At 42.8% G+C, this 15,161-nt stretch overlaps 2 protein-coding genes across 3 annotated transcripts in view; one reads left to right on the top strand and one right to left on the bottom strand.

The window, feature by feature from the left end:
- LOC113122158 (teashirt homolog 1) overlaps window positions 1-11,154 on the bottom strand; it is a 34,821-nt gene extending 23,667 nt beyond the window's left edge. Inside the window, exons 1-2 of one of the 2 annotated variants that reach the window (XM_026293244.2) lie at window positions 11,009-11,154; window positions 8,430-8,987 (exon numbers count right to left, since the gene is read on the bottom strand). In XM_026293244.2, the coding sequence (XP_026149029.1) occupies window positions 8,430-8,469 (40 nt within the window). In that variant the 5' untranslated portion in view covers window positions 8,470-8,987; window positions 11,009-11,154. Of the gene's footprint in view, window positions 1-8,429; window positions 8,988-9,188; window positions 9,511-11,008 lie in introns of those variants that run through there. The other variant, XM_026293243.2, reaches the window with a different exon arrangement.
- On the top strand, window positions 10,253-14,931 carry LOC113122160 (prostaglandin reductase 3). The gene is made up of 2 exons (XM_026293245.1): window positions 10,253-10,832; window positions 13,087-14,931. The coding sequence occupies exons 1-2, from the start codon at window positions 10,549-10,551 to the stop codon at window positions 14,015-14,017; spliced, it is 1,215 nt and encodes a 404-aa protein (XP_026149030.1). The 5' UTR covers window positions 10,253-10,548; the 3' UTR covers window positions 14,018-14,931.
- The last annotated feature ends 230 nt before the right edge of the window (window positions 14,932-15,161 follow it).

Raw genomic sequence — 15,161 nt, 5'->3', positions numbered from 1 at the left:
GCAGCACAAAGCCAGTGTGAGACAGAGAGAGGAGGTAGGCCTCAAGAAAGAATGAACGAAAAGAGGAAGAAATAGAAGGAGAGAGGTTAGGTTTGTGAAGTGGAGAAAAAAAAGGGGATGATGCAGAGTGAAGTTTCGAAAACCAAACCGATGTCACTCCGAGGGTTGCCTTATTCAAAACAAGAGATATGCAAATAAAGCAGGAGCAGCGAAATAACACTGATATTATCTTCCCCAGTTATTTTCTGTGGCAAATGATTTTTAGGGAGGAAATCCAAAACTGTAACTCCCAAGTGAACATGCAAATCCATCTGTGTATTCCTGGGGAGTCTTCCGCGCTGACTCTCATGTTGCTTCTTCACATTGCTGTTTTTGCTTCCTCCTTCCACCGATTGAAGCGTCTCATGTTTATTCTACACCAGCACTGAAAACTGCATTTATTACAGAAGCCGAGTAATAACTAGACAGTGTCAACAGTGTGGAACACGAACATATAATAACTTTAAAATTCGTAGAATGCATGTGCATGTGAGGGCAAATTACAGGTACTTAATTAGAAATAATGGTATATTACAGAAAATGTATCACTAAACCTTATGTCTCTCTCTCTGTCAGCACTTTGGCCAAATGAATCCTGGTCTAGACGTATAATCTTTACTATTACACTTTAACAATTAAAGAGAAAATGAACTGCATGCTACAGCACTGATTAAAACCCCTAAAATCTGAAGACATGGTAAATAGAAAAAACACACCGCTTGAATTTCCCTTTTTTTTCCACTGCAAAGCAGGAAGCCTGACTGCCGACCCCAGAATGTGTTGTCAGTCAGGGGGTTTACTGGAAGACAGCCTTTGGGATGTGCGATGGCAACTGTTCATTTTCTCACTCATTGACCTCAACTCCCCACTTTGCAATGTGGAATAAATGCAGCTCTGTGTAAATCAACAGGGTGAGTAAAAGAAGATCAAGAGAAGCAGCATCTAGGTTAATCTACAGCGCCCGCTTTGCAAAACACACCAAACACTGGGATCGTAATTAAAGGCTGTTTTTAACCTGCAAATATGGTTAAATCCTTACGGCGCAGAGTTATTTTATACAGTCCGATGGAAGCGTCTTGTGCTGAATTTAAAGCAATGTTTTCAGGTGCCTATGTCATTGCATCTTTCTGTCAAGGTTTTGTTGCTTGAGAGAAGAGCAGGCCACCAACAGCGGATCACAGCTGGTACAGATATAAATGGACAAAGCTGGACACCCTCACACCCAACTGCCCACCTACAGACATAGCACCATGATCACTACTACTCTGAGCTATTGATCAATTAGTGTTGGCTGCCGCTCCAAAGTGGGGAGAGAACCGGACTGCGGGGCCTGTGACAACACTGACAAGGAGAAAGCGTTATTTCCTTTCGCACGCCGACAGCTGGACAAGGGGTGTGGTGGGGAGAGGGGGCTGGTATGGGGTTGCTGTAGAGATGAAGGGACTTGTGTGCGAGTTGGGAGGGGTATTCGGCCGGCCGGGCAGTAATTCTTAATTGACACCTGTCAGGATAATGGCGCCAGTCACAGCTGTTGCGGGAGAATTTGTCCATCGTCCCGTTCATCTGTCAACTCTAATACCCATCCGAAATGCCACCCCACCCTCCCACCCACCATCTAACTCTATCCCACCACCATGCCACCCACTAGCACCACTTTCTTTGATGCTGCTGGACTAAACATTGGTGCCCACCACCATCATCAAACATCCTTTTTACAGATTACTCTCCATTATATTCAGTTAATGAACTGACAGTACAAATAATGCCAAAAAAGGTCTATTTCATTATACTGACATATGTATGCAGACCACGTTGACATGATTCAGTATCTGGTGAATAGCAGCTCTAGGAAAAAAAAAAAAAAATCAAGAATGCACAGTTAAACTCTTTCACTCCTTTTCATTTGTTTCCCTTTCAGCTTTTCATTTCCCAGACGATCTTCACCTTACTTTGTATGATGAGGTACAACCAACGGGAAAAAAAGGAGTGCGGTTTTAAAAAGAAAGAAAATATTTCATCCCCGTTTGTCATTTACCCCATCTCACACTCCTCCTCCACTCCTTTCTCCACCAGCACTTCTCTCTCTTTTCTTGTTGCTTTTGAGTGGCAAAAAACGTGTATTTATTTAGAAGAGAGGGGGATGTGAGATGAGAAACATGCTAGAAAGGGGGAAAAGAGCAAGAAATAAAGGGAGAGGGAGTGCCGAGGAATGAGAGGAGAGATAAGAGGTACATGAAAAAGTCGGAGAGAGAGAGAGAGGTAGAGAGACATAGAAGAAGATGAGCTGGAGTAAAGGAGGAGTGCGCAGGGGTTGGGTGTCCCTGGATAGGGCTTTTGCTCTTCTGTAGTGGGCCCATCTCGTTTGTCTTGTTTGTTTGTTGGCATCAAAGAGCTGCCTCTCACTCCCCCTGCTAACTGATGTAATGAGTGGGTAAGCTACATGTTTTTTTTTCCTGCGCCGAGGAATTCAAATACTTATTAGACAAAATATTCTGTAATTGCTCATCTTTTATTGATAGTAGTAACATGTTAAATTTGGCTCCAGCAGCCTTTTCCATAGCCTCTCGAGGAGGCACGGCACTGATCAAGAGAGCAAATTTACCCTCGGCAAATGTAATACTTTACTTAAGAAAATTTGAGATGTCAATTTTTGCGCCTTAAATGTTGCATGACTACTTCTCTTGAACGCTTCCCCTCTTATCTTCCTCATGTCTAAAATTATGTGCCAGAGGAAAAACAGAAAACACAAACTATCAACAAATTCTCAATAATGATCTTTTAAGCTTTACATCTCCGCTGTGGAGCCTTAACAAAATGTAATTACTCAGCACAACACAAATATTACATAGTAATTAAGCACACTTAACAATGGACTGACAAAAGCAACAGTACAGTGTTTATCAACCGTTTGAGTCCAATGTGAATTTCACGAAAGTTAAAAAAAAACCGAGTTTGTTATGCTGCTGCAACATTGAAAAATGAGAACAAAAATTCTTTATTTGGGGGGAAATTGTTTTTCTATGGCAGTCAGGAGTAAGACTGCTTGTCAGCCCAGTCCCAGAGGGCTGCTTTCTATCTGTTTCAGACTTGATTTTCTCAGACTTGGATTTTTTTCTTTTTGGATCCCATGACTTGCTGCTGTTTTATGTGCTGCAAGGCAGGCAACAAAGCACATCTGGCTGCTTTAATGATATGATTTCCCATCATACTAAGCCACCTCCATTATGACCTCCCACAGAGACATGCTGGCTGCACTTAAGTATTAGGTGTAGGTGTGTGTCTGTCTGTCAGTCTCACTGTCTGTGTTTATGGTTGAGTGTGTGTGTGTGTGTTTAACTTGCAGCAACAGCAACACGCTGCTAGCGATGGTAGTAGTGTACCCTGAGGGCAACCTTTTTTCAGAATGCCCCGGAAAGAATCGGTAAGAAACAAAGAGCAAAAGACAAAGACATGCGTTAACATTACGGTGTGAAATATGTCCTTAAATAGGAAAAGCTTCACACGTGCTGCTCAAACCTTATCAGCTTCCAGTTGATTATAGTTAATCGCTGATAATTAATGCTAAAAACTTTGATGATGATCTGTTTTGATAGTGAGAATGTAACTAACAATTGTTGTGTAAAAGAACATTTTACAGGGATAATAAATTTAACCAATGCATGTAACAAAGAAACCAATACCCCCCACACACACAGAAACAAACACACACACAAACACCAGGGGCACCTGTAGTGAATCGAGGCATTAGAAGAGCGAGTTTGACCTTTGACTGGCTCCAATTCCAGATGTAAATTTAACTATTAGTTTCGGAGGGTGGCACAGGAGCAGAAGTGGCTATCGACGAGGTCGATCAATCCCACCTGCTAATGACACCGGAGCTCCAATTAGCGTAACCTCTAGCCGAGTCCTACCGCCAAACACATGCGCTAAAGAGAACGCCCAGGAAACATACAGCACAACCAAAAAGGGGAACATAAAATAGGCTGCAGTGGATCAATACGCTTTTCTGCTCTGCCTGATATCCCTTTTTTGACTCTGAATAGTGAACAGATATAACAGAAGTGAGAAATATGTGAAGCTGCTGTTAACGGCTGTTTTCTTGCTCCTGTGGTGCAACAGAGAAGGCATCCGAAGGCAGGCCCTGCTTAAGGAGGATGACTAACATGACGTGGTTACCATTACACTCGTTCAAGTTATTCATTCCAGGAAAACTAAGACCAGTTAGTGCTAAGCTGCAAAAACACACACAGACACGCACGCATGCTCTTCATCTCTATCGCCCTCCCATTTCCTCTCTCACACCCACACACAAATATACACACACTTTTCATGAAATTCTAACATAAACTTTACATTTCCCAGAAGCTGCGGAGCCTTTAAGCCATCTGATGTTATAGGCTGCTCCAACATTCAGACCAAAGACAGTACCTCCTTTGCTGGAAATCAACTTTTCATTAAAACAAGACTATTCTCACTCTAAGAAAAGAGGGTGTTATTCAAATCCAGCAACAGTAAAAGTGGGAAAAAACACCTTGAGGCTGCTGTACTCCTCAGGACACCACTGTAGATAGAGGGGGGGGGGGCATATAAATCTCAGCATACTGATTATTTTGAGGGGAGAATATCACATAACAGCATCGTCAAGTAAAAGCACAAAGGTCGCTGTGTAATCTTAGCTACCCTGGGCATGCAAAATCATTAATCCCTGGGCACTGTGATTCTCCAGCTCGGAATAAACCGGAGGCCTTCAGCAAGGCGGATACAGCAGAGAGTTGGGAGGACGTTTAGCCAAAGTACATGGAGACTGTGTTATGATGAGGTGGTGATTTACTAACAGGACTGTAACACATGTAAAAGTGCAAAAACTTTAACGGCCTGTCTAGATTTTAAAAATGATTCCTGCGATTTTACTTCGGAGTGCTGATACATTAAGTGGTTAGAGCTGGACTGAGTCTCGTCATTAATAAGAAAAATAAATAAATAAATCTTTTTTTTCTTTGCAACAGTTAAAAAATTTCCACCCTCACATTCCAGCTGAAAACGAGAAGAAACTTTAGAAATGTACTGCTGCTTCGACACCAGATAATTGAAATGGCTCGAAAAGAAAACAAAGGATTTTGATGATGGGAAATAAAAAGAACAGAAGGAAAGGTTGCGGTGGGCTGTAGCTGGTCTGGCTTGCTTATTACGAGGTTATAAGAGCAGTGGAGATGGGGGGTGGCGGGGGCTTACTGAGGTCATTAACTGGCATTGTCTCCTGACGTGATTAGTCAGGTAGCAAAGTCCATTTGTCACCTGCACAGGCAAATTGAGTTGGTGCTGCACTAGGGGCTATGGGGACTGTATAATATCAACTTGATTACATCAAGGCAGCTGCGGACTTGACACCTTACTGAATTTGTCAGCATTAATCGTTAGGGCCTGTCACAAATCCATCAGCTCCGCAGATAATTAGGGCTCTCTCTAATGAAGCCAACGGGAAGCAACCTTACACCCCCCCCCCCCCTCTGTAGACAGGCACACACACACACACACACACACACAACACACACACACACTGTCTTATAATTAACTATTGTGCTCCACAAAAATAAGAGCGACTGTGTTATCTGCTCTTCCTCCTAGTCTTCCTCCTGTAAGACTACCTAAGCCTGCCCTGGATGACAGACATCATCACTCCCTCCTGTCTTTTAATTGTTCTCATGTTTCTCTAGCGTCCTGGTCACCTTTAAAATCCTTAAAGCATTACCTCGTCATTTGACAACAAGGTAATGCTAGAGGTGTAATAACACTCACACCGAAGCATGTATCCACGCATAGAGAAACAAATGAATATATACACACACTTGCTGATGCAGTTTTTTTAAAAAGTTTCTTTCCATCCTGGTTATCTAATTTGGATTCCCAAGCTTGAATTTTCTGTTATGTGTGTGTTATGAGTGTTATGTCTGTAGAAAATTTTATCTCATATTTGGGCAATTTATGCAGATCACACACTCTCTCTCTCTCTCTCTCTCTCTCTCTCTCTCTCTCTCTCTCTCACACACACACACACACACACACGCACACACACACACAAGTTTCAACATTACTAGTGATACTGAGAAGATGATACAATATTTAGTAAAAAAAGGATACTGTTTAAAAATATATATCTGTGGAACTGCAATATTTTACTGCAAAAAGTAATAAATCAGTAATTTAAAGTTTAAGATTTTATTTTTAATTTGTTGAAACTAAACAATTAAAAAAGTTAGTTTGTTCCCTTAAATTTATTCAACTTATTGCAAACTCAAAGAAATCCAGGTTTAAAACTTGCTATTTCTATTATGGGATAATATTACGCAGGATTTAGCCTTGAGAAACTAAAATAAAACACAACAAATAATATTCTACCAAAAAAAAAAAAAAAAAAAAAAGATACAAAGTGAGCAACGTGTCCAGACAAGTCTGCTGTTGTTGTTTTAATTGTCTGACTGCTGATTTCCATGCTTGGGCCCACCATGAGCAATTTCCTTTCTGAGCAGCAGCACAGGGACGAAGCCACAGGTCAGTACCAGCTCCCAGCGGAGCATCAAGCTACCCCTGTGTGTGTGAGATCGTAGGAGTGTGTGTGTGTGTTAGGTATATGTTGCTGCTGGGAGCGTGGAGAGAATTATCTCTAACCATGTTCATGGAAGAATGGAAAACATCCCGTCTGCCAAGCTGGGATTGACCATTACAACCCATGGCGTGCTTGAGCTTTCAGTGGACGGTGTAACAGATCAATGTGTGCATGTGAGAGATAGAAACTGTGTGTGTGTGTGTGTGTGTGGTGAGAGAAGGGAGGAATGGGGTCACAGTGATGTCATGTTTTCATGCCTCCATCTCTATGCAGAAACATAATGGGAGTCACTTTGCTCCCACTGTGGCCAACCTCTTCCACAGGGGTATTTTGCCAAAACAACACACACACAAACACACACACACACACACACTCGGAAAAGTACAATGAATATTTAAATTTGAATCTTTGCTTCGCAGTGTGGGCCAGAAATCATGTGAACACTGCCTTGCTTAGAAACCCTGGGGGGGCAGAAAGGCAGAAGTCGACAGCGAGCACCGGTTGAATGTTCTCCATCCTACACTCCTTCACATCCTCATCCTCATCACCACCACCATCATCACCAGCTCCCTGCTTAAAATGATAAAACCTGCTGAGTTCAAAGTCTTCGTCGGCTGGCCCTCCTGTTCGACCCGCTTTGCACCTCATATTTCAAAATCTCTTTAAAATTCTGTAACTGTCTTTTGTTCACTCCAGTTGTTAATGCCTAACTTCAAAGGCTCGGCCTCATTAGCACAGAGGTAGAAACCCCTGTCACTCATTTACATTTGTTTAAAGGCTGCAGGGAGACGAGAGGAAAAAGGGGGAGTCCAAATCCAAATCACTAGAAGTCAACCTTGTCGGTCCTCGGCCAACACCTGGTTATATCAGTTGGTCACATAGTAAAGATTATACTCCCCTCCAGCAGCGGATATTGATTTCATTGCTGGACTGATTCTGACGGTGAATGTGGGGTGAATTTGGCTGGGAAAGCACAAAACCCAACATTTATCTGTAAGAATAAAAGATACACAAAGGGACCCATATGCCTGATTTAAATGGAGTGTTGGGGCTAGGGGATTTTTGCTGCAACTATTCCAACACAAACACCATCCCTTCATCTGCTTTTAGTATGTTCATCCAAAATAAAACGAGGTGATTTTCCACCATGATTCACAACTTTTTTTTTTTTTTTTTCTTTGCTTTTCTGTTTCTGGTTGAGACAACAGGAGGGTTGTGTGTTTCAGTGGCTAGACCTACCAGAGGCATGCCTGTCTTCATGGAGGGATTTATTGATGTTTATCAGGGATGAACAGATCAAAGACTGCCACCTGACAGGCGATCAATCACCCATCAAATCAAGGATGGCAATCCTCTAATAAAATAGAAAGAAAGGGAAAAAACGGCTCTCACCAGTTTTCTCCCCCCTTTTTCCCAGTCAATTATTCATCATTACTCACTCTTGAACCTTAAAAGCTCCCTTTTATCCCCCATAGCATGCCATTTAGTTTATCTCACCATTCTTAAGAGAACTTTCCTGGCAAAAGAGGATAAAAAAAAATCTCAAAAGTGGCATTGAGCAAATATGTGCGTCATTTGTGCAATTGAACACATTTTTAAACAACCGTGGGTCAGGAGGTGAGCTTATGTGTTAACAACAGAACAATCTGAGTTGTAAAACAAATCGCAGTGTGCAGCACAACTAGATAATACGGCGTGAAAGAAGATATTTTCACTGGACACTTGTAAATAAAAACTACTTGGCTACTGGGGTAGGAAATGGTGGTAATGGAGGGGCGGGTTATACCTGCTGATCGCCGCGGCTCTTGCTGCTTTCTCCTCGGCATAGTGACCGTCACGTTCCACGGTGTTTCTCATGCAGGAATAACAAACAAAGTCTATCAGTTTTTAAAAATCATCCCGTTTTCGGGGCAGGAGATTTTGATCTCGTAGCTGAAAATGTCAGTCTTCTTTTTAAACTGGCTGCTCTTTTTGGGGCTTTAAAGCTGGATCGGCTTCAGCGAGAACAAGCTAAAAATTTACGAAGGGATTCGGCCAGCTCCTGACACATTCATGTCCATCAAAAATCATCTTCCTTCATCTTTCTGGTTGCAGGGCGAAAACCGAAGCAGAGGCAAACACCTTGAAAACCAAGTTTTCAGTTCGCTCCCCCCTTGAAAAAAATCCCCTAATCTCCAGTACTGTTTGGAGGGGGACGATAGTTCGCGGTGCCTTTTACGCACACCAAAACTAAAAAATAAATAAAGTCGGGCGGTAACCAAACAAATAAGTCCCGTGTGCGCGCACCGCACAGCTCGGATAAGTAATGTATCCGTGTGTTTCCGTCTCTTCTTTTTCCAGAGACCTGGAAGAGAAAAGGGGGAGAGGAGAAAACAGACAAGACAGGCATTAGATGGGTTAATGTCAGTCCCGTCACCACCACGCCACCTCAGCCCGGATTCAGCCTCACCAGTCCGGCGGAGACTTTTCCCTCCCTCCCCTCTTTCTCTCTTTTTCTTTCATTGAAAAAATAAATGAGACGAGCAGGTTTTTTTCTCTTACTTACGCTTTAAGAGTCGTGGAAATGATTTCCACCGCTCATCTCACCGCATCTTGGACGGAGTCGCTTTTTTTGGGAAAGGGTGGTTGATGCGGTGGAGAGGATATCACTTGAGAGAGAGGGGAAACAAACAAGACGCAGGCGCATCCAAGCTTCACGAACAACAGATCAGATCATCACGGACTGAAATATCTGTCTCTTGAAAAAGCGAAAAAGAGGAGGAAAAACTCCAGGGACTGATCCGAGGTCTCCCAAAAAAGAAAAAATGGAAACGCGGAGGATCCAGAAGCTGTTTCAGACAGTCTCAACTGATAGACAGACGCATCGAGTGGCTTTTCCTGCTACATTTTTACTCCTCCCCTCTCCACAAGCGTCACCCCTGACAGAGGAGCCTACCTGTCAATCTTTTTAATTGTCTTGTTTTCTCCTCTCTCTCTCTTTCTCTCTCTCTCTCTCTCTCTCTCTCCTTCTCCCTGCGCTTTAAAAATCCCAAACCTCCGACAACAGAAAGGATCTTTCCCGAACTTAACGGGGGATGAACTAAAACCAAACTTATCTGAACACGACTCGCAAACCACAACAAGGTTTTCACAACTTGTGCCTTATCCTTAGCTTCTGAAAGAGGGCACTCAGATTGCACTGGTGAGGGGTTCGACTCCCGCTGGGGAGGGGGGGGTTCAGTGGTCAATAATGTCACGTAGATGCTTCTAAAAAACGACAGTCATGACAATAAATGACAACACTGCTAAATGAAACGTGTCATCAGGATGGAATGCAAACAACACGCCTTCACAAATTGCTGATCCATGTTTTGGTTACAGGTGTAACATGCGGGTAAAAACATGTTTCTGCAACAGCGCACACAAAGTGTAAATACGAATTAAACGCAGGCGCGTTTGTGCAAAACGCAGGTATTGGTTACATGAGTGTGTTTGGGGTTTGTGGGTGTCTGAGAGGATCCGTCGGGGTCGGTGTTGTCAGACAGGGAAAGGGCTGTGGATATGTTGGGAGATGAGGTTTGATTTGTTTCACCTTACTAGGAAGTGAGTGTTGTGTCCGGGAAGGGGAGGGACTCCGACGACAAGTCTGGGGCGCTGCTGTGCTACTTCCCAGGCTGCACCAGTGCAGCGTTTTAATCCTAATTACTCGATTCCGTTCTTCTCCTTGTTTTTGCTTAACTAACCGAGAGTCGTGCTTTCTATTTGGTTTTAGACGCCCGTTTGGCCCGGTACTGCCCGGCACGGCCTGGCCTGCGTGCTGTGCATGTACAGAGAGAAAGCCCGTAGCGCAGGCTAATAGCAGTCCAGCTTATCACTGCCGCCGAATCACGTCAAGTTGCCCGTGAACTTTGTCACATTTCGGAGCCATGTCCAGCCTGCTGTGGGTGAGAGTCGGCAGGAGAGCGGTTTCGGCCATTGGCGGAGGGCGCAGAGGCACCGACGCACTTTCAGGAGTTCATACGTTTGCGCGGCGCTTCATCATAGACATGTCCTACTCAGCGCACTTCATGGATTTTAAAGGGTCCTCCATACCGAGCAGTATGAAAAAGCTGGTCGTCACTAAGCTTAGCCCTAATTTCCGAGAGGCCGTTTCTGTACAAACCGCTGCGGTGCCGACACCCGGAGACACGGACTTACTCGTGAGAAATCGGTAAGTTGTTGTTTTTGAAAACTGAACATAAATCGACAGGCTACTACTGTTTTCTCGTAGCGCGTCCACAACAGCATTAGAGGATCCAGTGCGTGCCAAGTGTCTATTTGCGAACCATTAGTTGATGTCAATCGAGCACTGTTTTGTTGAGAAGTTGTAAAAAGGGCTCCGCTTACCTCGATTTACCCAAGTCCAGCACCTGCGATCATCATCATCATTACAAGATGGCAAAAATACGTGAGGAATAAGCGCTGTACTGTAAATCCAAGTTCCGCCCTCTCTGCATTTGTCTATCAATCCATCTCGGCATCTCTCTCTCTCTCTGTCCTGTCTCTCTCTACGTCACCACCCTGCAAACACAAAGTCGTGTGTGTGTGTGTGTGTGTGTGTGTGTGTGTGTGTGTGGCGTAGCTGGCATCGAGACATGGAGACATGGAGATGATGGAGAAGGAGATGCAGTGTTACATGGCGCGGGATTTGCAGCATCATTTCTCTCTTTTACAGCTGCAGAGCCCAGCAGTGTATTCACAGTTAGGGCAGAGTAAACCCAACTGATGTCAGTAAATACACCTGTGCAGAGCCTGACTGCTATAGAAGACAGAAGTGTTTAATTTAATGCTACTACTCTTCTTTTAATTTGTAAAGGATTTTTGGTTGTTGGTCATTTCCCCAGTTTTTATCTACAAGAGCGTCTCTTTCCATGCTGATTTTATTTGTTAAAACAAACACACCTCAGGGTTTCTGGTCCTATTTAATGCAGTTTTCCACCATAGTGAGTGTAAAACATACTGCATTTAGTGTCTTACCACCTTGTAAGTCAGTGAGGGATGAGTTGCTGTTGTGTAGCCTGTGTTAGTGAGGCGTCACAGTCACAGGGTCTGGGAATATGTTTTAACATATTAACATGACAGAGAAAGTAAATATTTCTGTTTGTGTAATTGTGGTGCAAACTGAGAAACGCTCATCGTTTTGCACAGCATTAGTGGAGTCTCAGTGAAACGTCAAATCTGAAAGTGTTAAATGAGATATCTCAAAGTGAGACATTGATAAGTGAAAAGATCATGGCTGCAATGAAAGAGGCGGATTATTCACGAGGAAGGAATGAAACTTTTTTTTTCCCAGTTAGTCGTTACTGATGAAGCACATCGTTTTCAGCATGGAGTAAATCCTCACTGAGTGCTCTTCATCACATTTAATACACGTGTACACTTTTGAATGCTACTTAAATATAGTCAGATAAATGTGTAGAAATACACAACCTCCACATGAAAGACAGGTGTGGAAATAAATGACACGAGTTGCAATGTATGTTGTTTTTCTGACTGAACCACCAGGAATACTTGACCCAAATCTCTACACTGTCTGAATAAACCCAAAGGTGAATCGTTTATATACATTTGATTTGCACATTTACTTTAAAACGGTAAAGGCTGTGAAACCGTAACATTTCATTTAGTGATTATTCAAAGTGATTATTTTGAGTGTGATTATTGAGGGATGTTACAAGTGTGTAGATGACTCTGTATATAATAAAGATCATCTATACTATGTTATCAGTTTCAAAAGTGTTTGAGAGCTTATATTTCATTGTGTACTCATAGCTCAGTGTTTTAAGTCGTGCACATTGAAATAGTTGTACCTTTGATGATAACAAGGTATTTCTCTGTGAGGAAGCTGATTCCATAGATGGAAAGGAGTCAGATCAAGGTGTTTTGTTATATCATCCTGACCATTTATAAACCACAGAGGCATTATCCACCAGCTCAAAGTACACGTGTGACATGCAGAGTAATGAGGCACAGCATGTGTGCTGCTCTAAAAGACAGTAAATGATTTATTTATGCATTCCTTTCTCACATATTTGTTTCCTGTATATTACCACAGTAAGATGAAAACAGCCATCTTCGTGTTGAGGCAAGAAGCAACTATCTGAGATTTTTAAAAGTGCAGTTTGTTGTGGGTGTCTCTGAAGACAATGAATCATGACATCATGCAATGTGTTTTGTGATACAAGCCTTTCCCTGTCAGCGCAGGACTGTTCTCTTCAAGAAAAAGGGGAATCATTGCCAAAACAAACCAGTGTTTGTGTCCCGTGCAGGCGTGTCTAGAGAAGGAAGCTGAAGTCGTGACCTTCAGACAGGAATTCAGGAAATAGGAAAGCCATCAATAATCCTATCTTTGCGTTTAGCTCACCAGTTAATAATGCTATAGTTTTATATTCTCACAATTGTTGTTTTCTCTGTTTGTATTTCAGTTTTGTGGGCATCAATGCCTCGGACATTAATTACTCTGCAGGCCGCTATGACCCCTCAGTGAAGCCTCCCTTTGATGCAGGTTTTGAGGGTATCGGTGAGGTTGTTGGCCTTGGACTCAGCTCCAGCTCCCGTTACACCGTCGGGGACACTGTGGCTTACTTCGGGAGTGGTGCGTTTGCCGAGTACACGGTGGTGCCAGCCAAGGAGTGTGTGCCTGTCCCCACAGTGAAGCCAGAGTTCCTCACCCTGCTGGTCAGCGGTGCCACAGCCTACATCGCGATGAAACGTCTGGGTGACCTGGCCAAAGGTGAGACGGTCCTGGTCACGGCGGCTGCAGGAGGGACCGGACAGTTTGCTGTGCAATTTGCCAAACAGGCCGGTTGCCATGTGATCGGGACCTGTTCCTCCAATGAGAAAGCTGGCTTCCTTAAATCCCTTGGCTGCGATAGGCCGATCAACTACACCTCAGAAGACCTGGCCAAAATGATGAGAAAAGAGTACCCACAAGGCATAGATGTGGTTTATGAATCAGTCGGAGGCAGCATCTTAGAACTTGCAGTGAACAGTTTGGCAAATAAAGGTCGGTTGATTGTGATTGGCTTCATCTCAGGGTACCAGACAGCATCAGGGATCCCACCCTTCAGAGGGGGAACCCTACCAGTCAAGCTGCTCCAGAAGTCTGCTAGCATTCGGGGTTTTTTCCTGCCTCACTTCCTGAGTGACTACAGGGAGGCTTTGAGTAGCATGATGCAGATGTTTGCCGAGGGGAAACTAGTGTGTGAGGTGGATTATGGTGATCTGGCACAGGAGGGGAGGTTTGTAGGCTTGGAATCAGTCTTCCGGGCAGTGGACTACATGTATGCTGGGAAAAACCTGGGCAAGGTTGTGGTGGAAGTAGCACCACCCTCTGTTAGTTATAGTAAGCTGTGATTTAACTGATTGGCAAAGCAAAAATGAATCACACTTCAACTCAAATGACTGATAAAACAGTAAACTGAGTCAGGTTTGAAATCATTTAAAATAAAGGTTAGGTTCTTTATTTTTGTAAGATAATTGTTATGGCATTAAAAGTTAAACTGGACGAGGTGTTCATAAATAAATTTAATTAGCAACCTTATTTTCTGTCAGCATACTTTGTGCATTTAAACACAATTGATTATAATTTATGTTACGTCATCTCCATTTTGAACGAGTGAATATAATATAAATTATACCTGAAAATTAACTGTTTATTGATGATAATATTGCAAATACATTCAAATTAAAACTCAAACAGAAGTCTTTGTTTTAACCCAGAAAATATTTTTTTGCAGCTATTCCTAACCTTGTGTGCCTCTGGTACAAGTCCACCTCTGAAAAAACTTTAGACCTACTGCCATAATGTGCTTGCTTTTAGCGCTCTCAGGCACTTTATCTACCATAAATGTTTTATGATAGACTTCATTGTTTTTCTAATAGGGGCTTATATTGGTATGTGCTTGTCAAAAGTGAGTGCTGCTCCAGGTGTGCTTGGTATTTCATTGCCTGTTTGTGGCTGACAGAAACAGCATTCACACAATCAATCTTTTCATTCACATGCCCTGAAGCTGCACATAATAAAAAAAATTAGTCCAGCTAACCAGGAGTTGGACTAGAAAATGCCATTACTTTTCTCGACTGTGAGTAAAAAAAATGGCTCATAGTGAATGTATTGTAAAATGCCCTTTGACATATTTTTTCATTTCCATTTTTCTGTATTTAATTTAGTTTTGAAACCAAAAAACAGGGGGGGTGCACCAAGTAACAGACCTTTTAGAAGTTGAGTCACAGGCAGATAATTTCTACATAAAACCCACAGATGATCATTGTCAAACAAAATATCAGAAGCCTTACCAAGATCTCACATTATTAAACTTTCCTTAGTTACCTCATTACTTAAAAACACCAAGGAATAGACATGAGCTGTGTTGAAGCAGTCCATGTTGTATTAATGTCATCTAAAACAAACACCTGTTCCTACCTGGCAGGGAGGGCTGCAGTCTTCATGCACTGTGAACATGTTATTTCCTCATCCAGGTGGCCACTCAAAATATAG

This window comes from Mastacembelus armatus, chromosome 16 (assembly GCF_900324485.2).
Source record: "Mastacembelus armatus chromosome 16, fMasArm1.2, whole genome shotgun sequence".
Lineage (NCBI taxonomy): Eukaryota > Metazoa > Chordata > Actinopteri > Synbranchiformes > Mastacembelidae > Mastacembelus > Mastacembelus armatus.
This window is presented reverse-complemented; position numbering and strand designations above follow the sequence as displayed.

Coding starts and splice junctions, on each gene's coding strand:
- LOC113122160 (XM_026293245.1), top strand. CDS start 10,549: ATGTCCAGCCTGCTGTGGGTGAGAGTCGGCAGGAGAGCGGTTTCGGCC. Junction 10,833..13,086: donor GACTTACTCGTGAGAAATCG/GTAAGTTGTTGT, acceptor TTTGTATTTCAG/TTTTGTGGGCATCAATGCCT.